This window comes from Gobio gobio, assembly GCF_949357685.1.
Source record: "Gobio gobio genome assembly, chromosome: 18".
Lineage (NCBI taxonomy): Eukaryota > Metazoa > Chordata > Actinopteri > Cypriniformes > Gobionidae > Gobio > Gobio gobio.
Window position 1 is genome coordinate 40,878,600 of NC_137111.1, and position 19,768 is coordinate 40,898,367.

General features: G+C 37.4%; 1 protein-coding gene across 1 annotated transcript; it reads right to left on the reverse strand.

Moving 5' to 3' along the window:
* Positions 1-310: 310 nt before the first annotated feature.
* On the reverse strand, positions 311-18,817 carry kmo (kynurenine 3-monooxygenase). Its single transcript, XM_079842535.1, has 15 exons — positions 18,672-18,817; positions 17,356-17,425; positions 17,042-17,139; positions 15,384-15,473; positions 12,447-12,495; positions 11,482-11,569; positions 10,921-11,086; positions 10,756-10,827; positions 9,645-9,766; positions 6,942-7,089; positions 5,735-5,792; positions 5,283-5,365; positions 4,207-4,308; positions 4,062-4,121; positions 311-1,541 (listed from the first exon to the last, which is right to left on the reverse strand). Exons 1-15 carry the CDS (start codon positions 18,747-18,749, stop codon positions 1,401-1,403), a joined length of 1,425 nt encoding a protein of 474 aa, XP_079698661.1. The 5' UTR covers positions 18,750-18,817; the 3' UTR covers positions 311-1,400.
* Positions 18,818-19,768: the final 951 nt, after the last annotated feature.

Genomic DNA, 19,768 nt, shown 5'->3' on the forward strand with positions numbered 1-19,768 from the left:
TACGCTTCCATAATTTGTCCAGTTCTAAAACAAAATTAAACTGATTTAAAAAAAGAGAAGACATACTGACACATTTATGTTTGAAAAGCGCTGTTGAATGACTGAATGGCCGCTTAAGTGGTTCAGAAGGCATCTGTTATCTCATTTATGGATTATGTTCTGTGGAGGATTTGTGGGTTAAATGCAATTGAGGATTACATTTTACATGACAACCATCAGGACAGGGGGACTTAACATTTCTCCCACACTAAAAATAACGGAATAAGTGAGATGGTGAATACAGACCCATGAAGCAGAAGAGTCCAAGCATTAAGTGAACAAAATCTTTTATTCAGTCACATTTACCTCACTTTGAATCTACAAGAACAGTGATAAATCTTGATTTACAAACAGTAATTATATCTTAATGTGCTTAGAGATCACAACACACACTCAGATGTGATCCATATGATATATAAAGTAAAAGCAAACCAGATTAGACCTTCACTCAGAATTACATGTCATTTATTTCTCCCTCACAACAATTTCAAGCTCATGGTAGGTGATTTATTTAAAGGAATGTTCTGGATTAAATACAAGTTAAAGAACCCGAGTCAGATTATCACTGAAAATACAGAATAATCTACACTTAAAGGGATAGTTCAGCTAAAAATGAAAATTACCCCATGATTTACTCACTACGTTATCAAACAACAAATTTTGCTGATTTTACTTTATAACGTGTTCATTTTTCTTACACAAACCCATCGATTCGCTTCAGAAGGCCTTTATTAACCCCCCGGAGCAGTGTGGATTACTTTTATAATGGATGAATGCACTTTTTTGGGCTTCAAATTTTGGGCTGCCATTCACTGCCATTATAAAGCTTGGAAGAGCCAGGACATTTTTTTATATAACTCCGATTGTATTCGTCTGAAAGAAGAATGTCATATACACCATGGCTTGAGGGTGAGTAAATCATGGGCTAATTTAAATTTTTGGGTAAACGATTCCCTTTAAAATGGATCTACATCGGCCCAGGAAGTAAACAGAACACTTTGAGAATGATGTTTTACAGAATAGCTCATGTCAAGGCGGCATTCCTGTAGATCAAGAAGTACAGCTTGCTGCTAGCAATGCTAACGCTTAGCTTACCAGGGAATGCATGAACTGATCAAATGTGGCTAAAATGTGATGAGAAGATAAGTGCTTTAACTATTATACCAGCTGCACATTTCTGCTTCTAAACCATCTGGAAAGCTGGCCCAGTGTACTCCCATTTTAAGTGCTAATGCTTCCTGTGGTAATCAATATCATGCCACAAGACATAGAGCTTAATTTTGGTCCAGTACAGAACTATAAAAGATCTTTTGGGAGTAAACATCAACACAGGCTTTCCTGTGCCTTGTGTTCTATTTATTTTAGAAGCGCTTTAAAGCGAGTATGCGGGTCCACAGGTGCTCTGCAGAGATGCTGGGGAGTTTATGAGAGTATCTGACCAAGACAAACATCCCTCCTGCAGCGGACACAACTCCACACAGCCACAGACCTTGAGTGATCACCTGCAAAAGACCAGCAAGACCTTTACTGATGGATCACAAGCAATTATTTTTGTGCTATGCGGTAAAAAAGTTCCAAATAGTTTTAAAATCTAGCTTGAACTATAGATTTCTAAAGACATCTGCTGTAGTTTCCATTCAGTTTGTACTTTGAGTATTAAATGAAAAGCACTATGTTTACATTGGTTCTAATAAAACATGTCATTCTGCATTTATAATTATAGTCTAGTTTGAGGTCAGTAAGATTTTTTTTAAATATTTTTATTCAGCAAAGATGCATTAAATAAACTGATCAAAAGACAGTAATGACATTTACGGTGTTACAAAAGATTTCTATTTCATGTAGTTGAAATGTAGTTACTCATTGCTACATGTACTTACTATAGTACTAACATTAAATTGTGCATAATTACAAGTAACTAACCCTAAACCAAACCCTAACCGTAACTCTATAGTAAGTACATGTAGTTAATTAATATTACTCAGTAAGTACAATGTAACTACGTCACCTTAAAATAAAGTGTAACCCTTTTTATTTATCAAACAATTCCGAAAATGTATCATGGTTTCCACAAAAATATGAAGCGAAACTGTTTTCAACATTGATGGTACTAAGAAATGTTTCTTAAGCATCAAATCATCATATTAGAATGATTTCTGAAGGATCATGTGACACTGAAGACTGGAGTAATGAAGCTGAAAATCTTACTGACCCCAAACTTTTGAATGGAATACAAGCATACTGCTTACTGTGCAGGACTTTATATGGCCTATTAGAAAAAAATACTATAAAAATTTCATAAACAACTCTTTGGGCCCTTTTATACACCTGGCGCAATGCGACGCAAGTATTTTTTGCTCGTTTCAGCCTGACGGTTCTCATTTTCACGTCCAGCGCGATGTTATTTAAATGGTAAATGTACTCGCGCCCATCTGTTCACCCATGGGCGTGCTGGTCTGAAAACGAGGTGTGTTCAGGCGCATTGTTGGCATGTTGCTAGTTTGAGGCAACTGAAAACGACTGCGCCTTTGACCAACAAAAAACTGGCCTAAAGTCAATGGCAACAAGAGTACACTCTGCTTATTACACACACAGGGACGCGCAGCAGCACACAAACATTTTTAAATATAAAAAATAAAAGGATTCCTCTCTGGAGAAGCGTTCAGTCTTTCCGCTTGCAAATTCCACCATGTAAATAGCGAATCCGCCATGGTGCAAGCACAACTGGCTTTTAAAGGGAATGGGAGATGAGACTCTGATTGGTTTATTGCATGTTACACCCAAAACACACCCATGACTCATTAAGAGACTAGTTACAACCCTTTTGGACCATGCGCGGGATGTGCCAACCATCATTAAAGTAGCAAAAGTGGATTCGGACATGCACTTGCGCGGTGCGCTTTAGAACATGTGCTTAGGTCATTAAAGGGATAGTTCACCCAAAAATTTAAATTAGGCCATAATTTACTAATCCTCAAGTCATCCGAGGTGTATATGACATTCTTCTTTCAGACGAATAAAATCAGAGTTATATTACAAAAGTCCAGGCTAATCCAAGCATTAGAATTGGATTTATAGTTGCATGTTTTTGAAGTCCATAAAAAGTGAATCTGTCCGTCAAATAACTGCTCCACACGGCTCTGGGGTGTTAATAAAGGCCTTCTGAAGCGAATCAATGCGTTTGTGTAAGAAAAATATCCATATTTAAAACTTTATAATGTAAACTTTCGGCCGGCCACCTTCCCTGTTCAATATATGGAAATATTGTTGAAAGTTCCCTTGCTGATTGAAAGACTAACGCGACCAGGTTTGCTCATCATGACGTCACGTACGCATCTTGAGTTTCACATTCAACACTTTTCCACAGAAGGCGGTCGGCCGAAAGTTGATAAAGTTTTAAATATGGATATTTTTTTTACAGAAACGCGTTTATTATTTATTAACACCCCAGAGCCGCGTGGAGCATGTTATTTGACGGACAAATGCACTTTTTATGGACTTCAAAAACAGAGCAACTATAACTGCTATTATAATGCTTGGATTAGCCTGGACTTTTGTAATATAACTCCGATTTTATCCGTCTAAAAGAAGAATGTCATATACACCTAGGATGACTTGAGGGTGAGTAAATTATGGGCTTATTTTCATTTTTGGGGGAACTATCCCTTTAAAATAAGGTCCTACTTTGCAATGCATGTCAGGAAACAGGATTATGCTATTGCACATATTCTAGGGGAAAAATCAAAAAGTTTAACAGTTCATTTCACAGTTCAACACACTTTGATTAGTTCCTAGCAGGATATTTAGGAGTTTCTAATAAAAACCTCCCCACAATGAATCTTTTTCTACCATCAGACTATTATGACCATAACACTGAAGGATCTCCACGTGAAATAATGTTTTGTTAATAGCTCAGAGTGGAAATGCTGTTTTAAAAACCTCACACGGTTCCAGATTTCACACTGACATGGGTCATTTGTTCTTGAGCACTTTCAAACACACAGGATTTGCTTTTTTTTCACCTTATCTTGCCAATGCCAGTGATTCACCGCTTCATGGTATCGTGTTCTGGTGAATGTGACCTGAAAGGCAGGAAATCACGCATATGAATTAGTGAACAAAATATCAGCAGTAAACAAGATGATACGCAACACTAAAAGCTCTTACCATTGTGTAAAGGGGGACGATTGTTTTTGGCATGATGAAGTGAAGGATATTGTCCAGGTATTTTCGGAATAGGAAATATCTGGAATTGACGTGCGCCCTCATCTACGAAAAACCAATCACATAGTGAGTGAACATAATGGCAGCATTTAATGGTCTAGCTCTTGGTCTGTTCTAAACCTCTTGAAAACAAATATGTGTTGTGTGTTTGTGTGTGAATGCGCCTGTATTTTTCACACTGCCATCAGTAATGAGGTTGACCTGTCTCACTGTGGTCAGCATGTCACATCTGACCAGCTGGTGGCAGAGTGATTACTGATACTGTGGGAAAAAAATGTCAGTGTGTTTGTACTGTAATGTATGTGTGTATACAGCTTAATGAACAGAAAAACAAGGGCAGCTTTGCCTAGCAGCTCTGATAAAAATAAAAAAAAGTCTGTTTAAGTACAAACCCATGACGTTGACGTTGCTATCTCCAAGTTCAGCTAGAGGAATAGTATTATAACTTTCCTTCAATCTAGATAAACACGGATCAGGCATTACATTATGACAGGTGAAGTGAATAACACTGATTGTCTCTTCATCACGGCACCTGTTAGTGGGTGGGATATATTAGGCAGCAAGTGAACATTTTGTCCTCAAAGTTGATGTGTTAGAAGCAGGAAAAATGGGCAAGTGTAAGGATATGAGCAAGTTTGACAAGGGCCAAATTGGTGGCTAGACGACTGGGTCAGTGCATCTCCAAAACTGCAGCTCTTGTGGGATATTCCCGGTCTGCAGTGGTCAGTATGTGTCAAAAGTGGTCCAAGGAAGGAACAGTGGTGAACCGGCGACAGGGTCATGGGCGGCCAAGGCTCATTGATGGAGCGAAGGCTGGCCCGTGTGGTCCAATCAAACAGACGAGCTACTGCAGCTCAAATTGCTCAAGAAGTAAATGCTGGTTCTGATAGAAAGGTGTCAGAATACACAGTGCATCGCAGTTTGTTGCATATGGGGATGCATAGCCGCAGACCAGTCAGGGTGCAGTGAAGTATTTGGGACAGGGCCAGTATTGCAGCTGATAGGAGTTCATGGCCTACCTCTACATAGTTGTACATGGCCAGGTCAGCTATGGCGTGATCGTCAGGTACTCGGACTCTGGTGTATTCTTGAAGCACAGCAGCTGCAGACAGAGAATTAGAAAATAATGAATGTACTTCTATAGTATATGTTTAATAGCCATTATTTATGTTTTACATACAATGAGCACTTTTTGTGTCCCTGCAGTTTACAGTAATTATCATCAGTACTGTTAACAAGTCATCCTAGTGATTCCTAGATCATCCATGTCATCCTGTGATTTTATTCTGGGATGAAATGATTCATTTATATTTAGATCTAAAATACAGATGATCTTTTGAGAAATGTCATTAATTTATTTTTAATTAATTGATTTATTTTATATTAGATAATTTTAATTTAATACATTAATTCCATTCATTTCAGAAATGTTTTGAACTTGAATTTTCTTGTGAAGCCGGTTCTGTCTTACCAATGTTTTCATTCAATTGGTCCATAATCTCGTCGATAACTAAACAATCCTCAAAGCCCTGGGAATCAAAATGAAAAATAAATAAGCTTTCTGCCGCTTTCAGTTCTATCTAATAATCAACAAACAATCTATCTAATATCCTTCCACTTGTGCTAAGAGTTTCACTCTGCAAGACCATCAGTGACCACATTTACATGCACACAATTTTTAAAGGGTTCATGACATGATTTTTTTTTATTATTTTAATATGTTCCTTGAGGTTCACTTATATTAATAATGTTTTTTGCAAAAAAAAACAGATGGTCTGGACTCTTTCGCAGTTTTCATTGGCCTAGGACCGTCCAAGAGGACGTTGGACTGACATGTAACACAACCAATCACAGTTCGTTTTGTTCCGTGTCATGTTTAGGGGCGTGAAAATGTCCTTATAAATTATTCATTCAAGAACGTTGTGCAAGTTTACTGCAACAATGCAACCGTGAACTTCACATACTTTTGAAGATTCAACATTTAGTTGGTCCTGGCAAGCGCTCCTTGTCACAGTGGTAAACACGATGGCGTTCTTCTTGCATGAGGGAGTTTGGCGTCACAGCATTTGTTTCCAGGCGGACTGTTAAAGAACGCAATACACGCGTCTCACGGACATCCTGTAGAATTCAACCAATCAGATGACGACTTCGAAACTCCTGAAGTGTTTCCATATAAGTGTGTCATATGCATCAGACATTCAGCCAGCGTTCAGCGGACATGACATCTGAGGCTGAAGCTGTCTGTTTACTGTATCCAGTGTAGACAGCGTTAGTAATTATAATGAATTCTATTTACTTTTGACATGGCGCTCTCAAAAGTCTCAGCCGTTAAGGGACTGAACAACAGTGGGCGGAGCCTATGGTGTTATGATGTGTAACTATTTGTCAATGTCTTGCTCTGGAGGCGGTCATATGCAAATATATTTGCCCGTGTGACGTCACAGATCCCACAATTTCAAAACACGAGCTAGATTTTTTTCAAGGTACAAAGACTTCTTATATGTCAAAAGATCAAGGCAAATTTGATTTCTCATGTCATGACCCCTTTAAAATAAGGTCCATGTCAGGGTTATTATACTTATCTAAAACTAAATGTTTACCTCATCGGGTTACAGTTGGAGACTAAATAAAACTGAAGCAGCTTGATCAGAATGAATATCCTTACCACCCTCACTTACCGCATTCATGCCTTGACCATAGAACGGAACCACAGCGTGGGCCGCGTCTCCCATGAGAACACACTTATCAAACAGATGATACGGGGAACACTTCACTGAGACCATGGCCTGAGCCGGCAGCCGGAAGAAATCCTGTTTGAGAGCCTCACTGAGAAAACACAAACACACATAAACACACAGAATACATGCACGAGCACATAACAGGTATACAACACTGGCTCTTTTCTTTGTGGCATAATGACTCACTGCTTAATTATGCTAATTGTGACATTTAGCATAGGACAATCTCATCCAAAGCCTCCTTTTAATTAAAATAAAAGCCTACATTTTAAGAATATTCCACCCTGTACAATTTCTTTGCACATTTACTAGTTATTATTCAGCATATATTATGAAAGACTGAAATGGAATATTTTATATAAAGGTCAATGTCAAATTAAGATGCAGAAGATAATTAAATAACACCCTCATTGTCGTTTCAAATCCATAGACTTTCTTTAATCAATGGATCACAAAAGGAGTCTTGGTCACCATTCACGCCACCAAAAATCTGACAGAACTGACATAACAGAATTCCCATTTCTGGGTGCACTGTACTTTGTTTATATAATTAGTACATCTAAATTGAAAACATGAACATCACTGACTCATAAACCAAAAAATAATATTATCATGCATGCACTTGCATTCAAAAATGTGGGGTCTGTAAGATTTATTTTGAAGAAATTAAAACTTTTGTTCAGCAAGGATGCATTTAATTAATAATAATTATGTTCTTTTGAACTTTATATTCATCTTTCAAAGAATCCTTTAAAATGTATCTGCTATCTGTATTCTGCTCCTCTTTAATAACACACAACATAAACCAAGAACATCCAAGAACACGATTAACAGGCAGGGATGCAACGACAGCAACACACATACAGGAGCACATCGACCGACAAACAACAACTGAAGCACAGAGGTATATATACACAAAGGGAAACAAGGATAACAAGATAACAAGGGGGAGTGGCTAATGCCGTGTTCCAGGCAACCCGTAACCCGTGTTTTTCCAACCTTCTAACCGTGAAAGTGCACTGGAACGGCAGTCAAACCCGTGACTTCCCACCCGTGAACTCGTACTAGATCGATGTACTCCCAGTTACGAGTTTTGACGTCACATAGCCCGCGAAGCAACAATGGCGGCCCCCTACGGATGCAGTGTTTATGAAACAAATATACAAATAACGTAAAATAAAAGGTATAACAGCTTTTCTTGCCGTCTGCGCTGTTTTCCTCCTCCGTTTCCCTCAAACAAGCAAGGAGTGAGCACCTTTGGCGATAGAAATGATTGTAAATGAGCATACACCCCGCACGGTCCGCCATGCTTTGTTTACATCAAACTACCACACCATTCCTTGCGCTCAGGCAGTTTGGCGTGACTTTGCCTGGAACACTACAAAGTCGTGAGTCGTGGTTTGAAGTTGTAATTTACGGGCTTAAAAACCTGCCTGGAACGCAGCATAATAGGCAACACCTGGGGAAAACTAATCATGAAAAAACTACAAAGGACTACAACACATGGCACAAGACAGGAAATAATGCCGCGTTCCAGGCAACCCGTAACCCGTGTTTTTCCAACCTTCTACCCGTGAAAGTGCACTGGAACGGCAGTCAAACCCGTGACTTCCCACCCGTGAACTCGTACTAGATCGATGTACTCCCAGTTACAAGTTTTGACGTCATGTAGTCCGCGAAGCAACGATGGCAGCCCCCTACGGATGCAGTGTTTATGAAACAAATATACAAATAACGTAAAATAAAAGGTATAACAGCTTTTCTTGCCGTCTGCGCTGTTTTTCTCCTCCATTTCCCTCAAATAAGCAAGGAGTAAGCACCTTTGGCGATAGAAATGATTGTAAATGAGCATACACCCCGTACGGTCCGCCATGCTTTGTTTACATCAAACTACCACACCATTCCTTGCGCTCAGGCAGTTTGGCGTGACTTTGCCTGGAACACTACGAAGTCGTGTGTCGTGGTTTGAAGTTGTAATTTACGGGCTCAAAAACCTGCCTGGAACGCAGCAAGTCCACAAACACACCGTGAATTTATGTGATAAAGATAAAGACTGGAGTAATGATGCTGAAAATTCAGCTTTGCATCACAGGAATAAACTACATTTAAAATATATTAAAATAGAAAACAGTTATTTTAAATTGTATTAACATCTCACAATATTACTGTTTTTACTGTATTTTAATCAAATAAATGCAGCCTTGGTGAGCATAAGAGGTTTCTTTCAAAACATTAATACATCTTACCACCTCAAACCTTTGAATACTAGTGTATTATTTGTAAACCCATTTATTTTTACTGGAACAGTGCTCAAGTATGTGTAACATTATAATAATTTTTCATAAGCAAATGTAAATCTTGAGCAAAAAAAAAAAAAACATCTTCAGTTGACTCTCAAATGCTGTACAGCACTGAGCTGTTTGAAACTCATTCACAGTTCTGAGATTTTAAAATCACTGACTGTCTTCACCCCTGTCATGTCAGTACTGTATCTCCTCATCACCTGCAGCATTCATATGTAAAAATAACACCCGCTGGACTGTGTGTCTGTTAGACTGCAATTTCACACCTCACTAAGATGTACTTTAGACCTGAGAGCAGCATGAAGCAGACTGAAAGAGAGCGAGAAAGAGCTGTACTCACACTCCTATTAGAGGTATAGAGTCAGGGAAGTATTTCTGGAAGAAACGAATGACCTCGTCACCGCTGCGGATCTTCTCGAAATCTTCAAAGGGCATGAAGAGAGTGCATGTGAACGTCCTGTCCTTCAAAAACGAAATCAAAAGGAACATGATTTTCCACCAGGAAAACACAAAACCAAAGCAAAGGAATGTACCTTCAAAATGCATTTGAAGGCTGAATTATTTGAATTATTCATAAACCACTGTCATCAAACAGTGATCCTAAAAACCCTGAATATACTATGAAAAAACACAGACATGAAATATACTGTGAAAAATACAGGGGTTTTTTTGTACTAGAAGACCACATCAGAAAAAAATAATAATAATAGTAATAATAACAAACAAAAAAATAATAACAAAAAAATATAATAATAATAATTTCAAACAATTGAAAAATCACAGAAAACTTTAATAAATAATATAATAATAAAATATTCTTCAATATTTAAAAAAACAATTATTATTATTATTATAAAATAATAATAATTAATAAAATATTCTATAAATTAATAATAAAAATAATCACAAAAAAACTAATGAATTAGATCATCACAAAAACTTTAATAAATAGTAAAACAAAATATTCAAATAATAAAATATTCTATAAATTAAAATAATAATCACAAAAAACTTTAATAAATAATAAAACATTATTTAATATTTATTAATAATATTAATAATCTACAGATAACTTTTTTATGAATAATTCAATAATAAATTATTATTTAAAAAAATAAAAAATTAATGAATAGATAATCACAAAAAACGTTAATAAATAATAAAATAACCGAATATTCCAATAATTAAATATTGTAATATTGTATAAATTAAAAAATAATAATAGCAAAAAACAAATGAATCACAAAAATAATAAATAATAAAACATCAAAATATTATTTCATATTTATTAATAATAATAATAATAATAATGAATAATCACAAAATGTTGATAAAATTATAACATATTCTTTATATATTTTATAATAATAATAATCACAAAACATAAAATAATAATAAAACAATAACAAATAACAGGGTAAAAGACACAGGAAATGATTAAATGACCTCACCAAGTTAGGCAGGGCAATCATCATAAACGTGTTCCTGGGCCAAATGTGCAAATAATTGGGCTCCATCGCAAACTACGGACGGGGAGAGAGAAAGAGAGATGTGACCAGACAAAATGAGGGCAGATATGTAAGGAAGACTGCCAGATAACATGCTGTGACGCTTACATCTCCATCTTTAGGAGGCATGGTGAGCTCCATGTACCCGTGGGGGATGTACGTCTGGCTGTAATTGAACCGACTTTGCCGTAGGAACTGCTTCCTGATGGCAGAGAAAGCTCCATCACAGCCTACGATCAGATCAGCCTGCACCTCCTTCCTTTGGCCATCAGGTCTGTTAAGAGACCAAATCTCATTTTGCATCTCACACTGAATATCCACAGACTGAATTTGCTAAATCTTGTGATCACATGACCCTGTCAGGCAGCCAAACCTGACCCCAGTGATAGAAGTTATATTCTTAAAGGTATAGTTCGCCTAAAAATGAAATTTCTGTCATTATTTATTCACCCAAATCATTCCAAACCTGTATGTTTGTTTGCTGTTGTTTTATTAAATAAAATCTATGTGAAGACGTCTCCCAAAAACAAATGTTTGTAATGACAGGAAGGTGAAGTCAGAATATTCACAAATATTCAATTAACTATTGTTATAGTGTTATTTGCCCACAAACATGGCAGTATCATGTCCAAAATGGAGACATTTAGAGAGAAAGAGATCACTGTTTACCCAACAAAGGTCATTGTTCCTGTTTTTGGACTCCAGTCGTGCAGCTTGTGGTCAAAGTTCAGAGTAGTGTTTGGATATGTTTCTGCCGCTGCAAGAAAACATTTCAATTCTGCATGTTTATTCAGTAAATCAAAGCAAATAACATTCATACATGTGACCGCATCCCAGTTCACATACCTGTACTAAGCACAAAAAGTATACTTGAAATGTATTTCTTGTTAACTTATGGTATTACTACTTAAATTGACTACCTTTTAATCATCATGAAACAGCATTCACAAATTTGCAATCATAGTCGAATGTGCACTACCATTTAAAAGTTTGGTAAGATTTTTTTAGTTTTTTAGTTAATGTTTCTGCAAGGATGCATTCAACTGATCAAAGTTGACATTGTTAGACAACTTCTATTCATAAAAGAGTCTGAAGACTGGAGTAATGATGCTGAAAATTCAGCTTTACCATCACAGGAATAGATTACATTTTAAAATATACTCAAATGCAAACTAGATATTTTAAATTGCAATAATATTTCCATAATATTACTGTTTTTACTGTATTTTTTTAATCAAATAAATGCAGCCTTTGCAAGCAAAAGATACGTCTCACATTTAAACATTTAAAAATCTTACCAATCCCAAAATTTTGAAGGGCATTATTTTTCAAATGGAATGTGGACATTAAACAAGAAAAAAAATAGAAGGGAAAGGAAGGACTTGATTTTATCCATCAGGAATTGACCAGTTCCTGAAAAGTGGGCAAATGAAGAAAGAAGTTGAAAAGAGAGAGGAACACTTGCAAACCATTTGGGATGGATATGCAAATCGGTTTCTTCCAAAGAACCCAAAAAGGTATTTTAAATAATGAAAGTGGCACCTTTATTATACTGAAATATGATTTGATATAAAGTGGCACATTCAGTGTTTCCAATTGCTTTTGAATGAAGTTTGTTAAATGACCTGTCATACCTGTCAGCAGCTCCTTGTTGAGGTTAGCTCTGTCCACCGAGAGGATGTACTACAAAAGAAACAGCATGTTTAGGGTGGCAGAGTCAGTCCGCTATGGAATGACAAATTTAATCCCTATTATGCATGTTCTGGATTATATGGGATATTTTTAGTCTGAAATGCTGGATTTATAACTGATGTGGAGTTCAGTCACCTGAACTCACACTGTCTACAGCAAAATGTCCCCACTAGGATGGCAATACCAGAAATCTTTGTTCTTTGGTCCCCATTAGGAAAACATCTTATATTATATGATGCTTTTTGTAAGTGTAGAATGCAGAGAGTTTTCTGTGATATGAAGGTTTAGGTTTATGGGATAGAATATACAGTTTATACAGTAAATACTAATCATTATGTTTATGGAAAGTCCCCATAAAACATGGAAACCCAACTAGGGAGAGTCCCCACAAAGATAGCGACCCAGACGTGTGTGTGTGTGTGTGTGTGTGTGTGTGTGTGTGTGTGTGTGTGTGTGTTATGAGGGGATTACACAGCAGTAGTAATAAGATTATAATGATTTAAAAGCAGTTCTGTTTCTGTCCATCTGCTGATTTCTAGAAATCATAATCTCTGCAAACCACATGAAGCACAAAATGAACACTGGGTCAGAGAAACTTGAGCTTTTTCTCTGTTTTTAAAGCATATCTGAGGCCTCAAGTCAACATGAAACATGAGGCTGTGATATACACCGATCAGGCATAACATTATGACCCAGCAAGTGAACATTTTGTCCTCAAAGTTGATGTGTTAGAAGCAGGAAAAATGGGGAAGCGTAAGGATTTGAGCGAGTTTGACAAGGGCCAAATTGCGGTGGCTAGACGACTGGGTCAGAGCATCTCCAAAACTGCAGCTCTTGTGGGGTGTTCCCGGTCTGCAGTGGTCAGTCTCTAATATCAAAAGTGGTCCAAGGAAGGAGCAGTGGTGAACCGGCGACAGGGTCATGGGCGGCCACGGCTCATTGATGCACGTGGGGATCGAAGGCTGCTCAAGAAGTTAATGCTGGTTCTGATAGAAAGGTGTCAATACACAGTGCACCACAGTTTGTTGCATATGGGGCTGCATAACTGCAGACCAGTCAGGGTGCTCATGCTGACCCCTGTCCACCACCGAAAAGTGCCAACAGTGGCACGTGAGCATCAGAACTGAACCACGGAGCAATGGAAGAAGGTGGCCTGCTCTGATGAATCACGTTTTTTTTTACATCACATGGATGGCCGGGTGCGTTTCTTACCTGGGGAACACATGGCACCAGGATGCACTATGGGAAGAAGGCAAGCCGGCGGAGGCAGTGTGATGCTTTGGGTAATGTTCTGCTGGGAAACCTTGGGTCCTGCCATCCATGTAGATGTTACCTTGACATGTACCACCTACCTAAGCATTGTTGCAGACCATGTACACCCTTTCATGGAAACGGTATTCCCTGGTGGCTCTGGCCTCTTTCAGCAGGATAATGTGTCCTGCCACAAAGCAAAAATGGTTCAGGAATGGTTTGAGGAGCACAAGAACGAGTTTGAGGTGTTGACTTGGCCTCCAAAATCCCCAGATCTCAAATCAATCGAGCATCTGTGGGATGTGCTGAACAAACATTTCCAATCCATGGAGGCCCCACCTCGCAACTTACAGGACTTAAAGGATCTGCAGCTAACATCTTGCTGCCAGATACCACAGCACACCTTCAGGGGTCTAATGGAGTCCATGCCTCGACGGGTCAGGGCTGTTTTGGCAGCAAAAGGGGGACCAACACACAATATTAATAATGTTATGCCTGATCTGTGTATTTCTGAGTAAACTCGATATTCAACAAGGATATTCAGTTGTGTTTAACATTGGTTCACAAATAGTTTTGCTTCAGGACCAATATTTAACATAAAATATTAAATTGTAAAACAGTGAATACCTGTAGTATGATACACAGGATCAAAAATGCTAATTTATTAATGTGCTAAATAATTCAAATGATATACAGCAACCTCTTACTTTTATTGTTTTTCTTCTTCATAAATTTAAATGATATTATGATGACCTACACAGGCCCAAAAATACAAATGTATAAAAAATTATCCAAATTGTATACCTGTAACTTTTTTTTCCGTTTTTTTTTTTAATCATTATTAGTAGTGTTATTATTAGGGTTTTTGTCATTTGTAATTTTCAATAATAACCTAACCATGTTGCTTTACATTGAGATGAATTTCTGTCAAACTACTGTCACATTTGACGTCAACCAAAAATTATATTTTTCTCCCTTTTCAATATTTATTTACATTTATGTATATTTGTGATAAATATATTGATCTTTTAGTGTAATAATTCCTTATTACATGGAACGTGAAGATATGAAGCGGAACATACAGTAAGTGCTGATTTTTCATAAACAGAAGGAAAAAAGGCAATGCCAAAGTCCTAATTGCTACTTTTATGTGTGTATTATAATTGTAATGATTAACAAACTGGTTTTAAAAGAGAAGGTTGTATTGACTCTGCTGGGGTCACTGGTCATGGTGCTCAAGCTATGTATCAGCAGACTCCAACATTCATGAATATATGTCTGATGTAAATATTCTCAACTAGAGGGTGAATAACCCTATAACTGCGCAACAACTTTACGACAACCTGTCATGTGACATGACATGAGCATTTCTGGACTGCTAGATCTTTTCTGCTTGATTGATTGAATATTGTTGCAAAATGTGAACTATATTATCGCCCAGCTCGAATCAGCTAAATGCAACTATAAGCCATGCAGTTATTATAAACATAACCATTATGATTTTCTGTAAAGCTGCTTTGAAACGATTCGTGTTGTGAAAAGTGCTGTACAAATAAATTTGATCCAGAGGGTAAAAATTTGTGTGAATATGAATGTGTAGATCTGAAGTGTGAATAGTTATTTGTTACCTGTCCCTTCTTGCCGTAGGGTATGGGAGAACGTTTTCCATTCATATTATGGATCATACGGGCGTGCATTGGAATGCCATTAGAGACTATCTACAAGAAGAAGAAAAAACAGATTTGACTGTCTAAACTTACTGCTAAAGACATTATATCAGTAAGGAAATGGTATTTAAATTCCAGCATCATTACTCCAGTCTTCAGTGTCACATGATCCTTCAGAAATCATTCTAATATGCTGATTTGCTGCCCAAGACACATTTCTTATCATTATCAATGTTGAAAATACTTTAATATATCCTTGCTGATCTGGGTTGATGGCAATGTTGTTCCAGGACCAACAAAGGATGTTGATCCAGGCAGATGTCCTGCTTCGGTAAATCACATTATGCATTTCAAATACAAGGCATCCATCCACCTCGTACATCTAAAGCTTCAGACTGACTGTCACACTCTGTCAGATGTTAACTCAGTGTTCCTGAGTTTGGCATTACTGGCTCGGTCAGTCTGAAGAGTCACACAAGTATAAAATAACCAAATCACAGAGAAACAGGACTCACTATATGTACCGACAAAATACATTCGAATTCTGCACCAAATTTCAATACTTCTGTAATGACTGTGTAAGTACTGAGTGTAAGTACCATTTGACCTAGTTTCACATGTTCACACTTCCTCATGGTATTTTCTTCACTTCCCTCTTTGGAAAAGTTTGAGACTAGCTCAGCCATTACAGAATTCTATAACAGTGTCGGATCTTAGTTAGGCAAGTAGGCAAAAAATAATGAGTCCAGCTCCAGGGGTAGTGTGTATTTTAATAAATGTCCTGTAAAAGTCAGTGTGGACAAAAGCATCTGCTAATGACTACTTACTACTTAATCAAAACATTGTGCTATGCATTTTAAAATGAAAATATGTTTCTAGTAGCCTGACGGTGTCATGTCCATCATCGTATAAAGCCCGCCCCCTTGACAATTTGTTTGGTCCGAACAGCTCTGGTCCATAGTTGCTCCACAACGGATAAAGTCCAGACTGAACTTCCTGACCTCAAATGTTGTGGGCGGGGCTAAGTTCAGCTGGCATCCAGGCAATGTTTTTAGGCTATGAATCTATTCAGATCTTTCCAGTTTGAGCAAATATAAACAGCTCTCTTGAGGACACAAATGTATGTAAAAAGCATGAAACTCCTAGACTGGGTAAACCCAGCCTGATCTGCCGGCGATTTGATTTCGCCCTGCAACTCAGTCTGGAAACCTGTACATTCATTTCTACTGCTTCTGTTACACTTTTGCGGGAACCAATCACAGACTGGCTTATCCACCTGGCGCACTATTGGCGGGTTTAACACGATGATGGATAGAAAAGCGATGGGTTGTTGCCCGTTGATCACGCCTCTTGTGGTCTGATTGGTTGAAGGACTATCCAATTGCATACAGAGTCATTTGAATTATGCTTGTTGATCACGCCTCTTGTGGTCTGATTGGTTGAATGACTACCCAGTTGCGTACAGAGTCATTTGAATTATGCTTGTTTATCACGCCTCTTGTGCAGTAGAAAATACATAGCAGAATCCCCAGACCAATGTTCAATCTTAAATTGAGCTTGGTCTGGTGATAGCCAGACAATGAAACTCCCACAATAAACAGGTAAATTACTAAACCCACCTTATCCTCCATTCCCACATGTTTCAGAGCCTGGCGCCCCCTATGGGACAGAGCCAAGTTGATGCTTCGACCCCTCACAACTTTTGCCTGCCGAATATCTAACAGGATAAACAGTTTGAAAGGAACAGGTTAGTAAAAAAAAACACAAGTTAGGAATAAATTTGAATCCCTTATTCCTGTCTAAAATCCTTCCACAAGATTATAAGTGTGCTTAAAGATGCAGCAGTGAGCGGTGTGAATAATACAAAGTGAAGCGATTTAACTGAGATGCAGAATCACAGCTTTAAAATAAGAGAGATAGATCATGTCTTCACCTTCCCGAGATTCAAAAACTGCAACGTCAAATCCTCGTTTGGCAAGGAAGCAGGCATTTAAAGATCCAACCTGCATTGACAGGGTTAGAGGAAGAAATAGATTATGACAGTAATAATATCTGTGCTTGTCAAAAACACAAACGCATCAAATAAGTGATTTTTGTTTTTGCTATGTGCCATGATCATACAATGTGCAGTGTAAATACTACATATCAAGGTATTTGAAAAATGTTAATAATTTACTATCATATTATACCAACTGTACATGATTCAGCCACTGCATTTTTGTAAGTGTTGAAAATGACATTGGATTTTAGGGCTTCTGGAAAGCTTGCAATGACCTATTTTATTTCCTATGAACTTATACTTAACTATAAACTTTTAAGCATATTAAAGTAGGAGGAATTAAAGAGATAAAGATGATTTTATTTTAGTAATTTTATTTGAAAGGGGTACTGCTGAACTTAAAGTACCAGGGCTGTACCCACTGGCCGGACCAGCACAGGTCTAAACCAACAAATATCATTGCACCATATTATTTACAGGCAGTATTCTTGTGCTTTGTGCCAAGCGCAATATTATTGATCATATTTTTTATCATCAATCTTATTGACGTCACTTCCTTAAGCATGATATCAGAAGACAATTCACCCAAAGTTGGTTTATACAACTCAACTACAAACTCATAAAGACACGATGAAAATATGAAAAGCACACACATAACTAAATTCTGAGCTTTGATCAAAGCCATGAACTTGATCAATAGCAGGTGGCATCAGGAGGAGGGCCATTCTCATTATAGAGAGCATTTGATTGGACAAAAACTCTGCAAGATGAGTCATTGATAGCTTGAGTTTTACTTAACAGGAAGGGTATACTTTTTAAATGAAGTTTGTCAACCTACACCACCATACAGATGACCATAAAGTGCATAGACTGCATTGTCCTAAAGTCTCGTTTTAATGTGATTCATCTTTAATTGTCAATACATTCTGTAATATAATGGAACATTTACAGAGTTTCATAACCACTTTGTCAATCATTAACATGCTCCTCGTGTATGGTATAATAGAATTACTATCTCTGAATTACTGCGATTAACAAATGTTACATTCTAAAACAAGTGTACACTTGTTTGTTTTTTTTAATAGCAAACATTATCTAATCAGTGCAACATGAGTCAGACACACTCCTAAATTCATTTTTTCCCTTTCATTTATCAGTCATTTTCTGTGAGTGACTTTTCAAATACTCAAATATCCAGTGATTGTTTTGTATGATATGTAATCAAGCCATAAAGATGCAATGATTCTCACCAAACCGCCTCCCACTACCGCGATCACTTTCCTCTTACTGCTGCTGGATTCAGGTGTTGTGTGAGAGGAATTCTCCATGTTTAACACTCCTGAGGTATGAGATTAGTTTGAGGGGTTTGCTGGAATCAGACTGTGAGGGTGAATGAGTTTCTAAGAGTTTTAAAGCAGGGTTTTGTGGTTATGAAGGAGGGGCGACACAAAGTCAAACATCGACCAAAGCAGGATCACCAGGTCGCCGTTTATCATACCTTGTCACATATGATAATGATCCAACCCAACCAAACTACTCACACACACTCACACGGTTTACGTGAGATCAGTAGAGTATAATAGTAAAAAATCATTTTAATCAACACAGAATCACATGAATTGCGAATGTGTAAATAATAGTGGTAAGTTAACATTGAAAACTCAGCTCATATCAAGGGTGCGGTTCATTTTCTTTAATATATCACCACCTAGTGGAAGTGATTAAAACTACACGGATTATTGTTCGACGTCAGGACAACACTGGGGCTTTCATAACGTGATTACGTGAACGTTCAGATGGGTCAGTATTTTCATTGGTCATGAAATGAGATTCATGTTGTGATCTGACAAAATTGTATTACTCAGAATCCGTATTAACGACCTTTTGATTTTACATAACAAAACTTGCCGTGACCCGGATTCGAACCGGGGTTGCTGCGGCCACAACGCAGAGTACTAACCACTATACGATCACGGCGCGCCACTCGGGGGACGGTCATGAGACAAGAAATGCACATACATGATTCTTTACTACTAAACAGCTTCTGGGACAGTAGCCTCTTAAGACCAGTGAATTATTTTCCTCATTTAGTAATTTATAATTACCAGACTGTACTCTTATTCCGATTTTAAAAAAAATGTAAAAAGAAATAAATAAGTAAAAAGAAAAAACTGAGCCTTTCACTAGGCTAACTTTCTCTAATTCCACACCTTTTCCTGTTACAACAAAACATTCTCATCGATATGTAAATCTGGAAACGATCGTTTAAAGTGATAATTCATCAAAAAAAAAAAAAAAAAAGAAACTTCTGTCATCATATGGAAATACTATTGAAGTTTTGACTTCC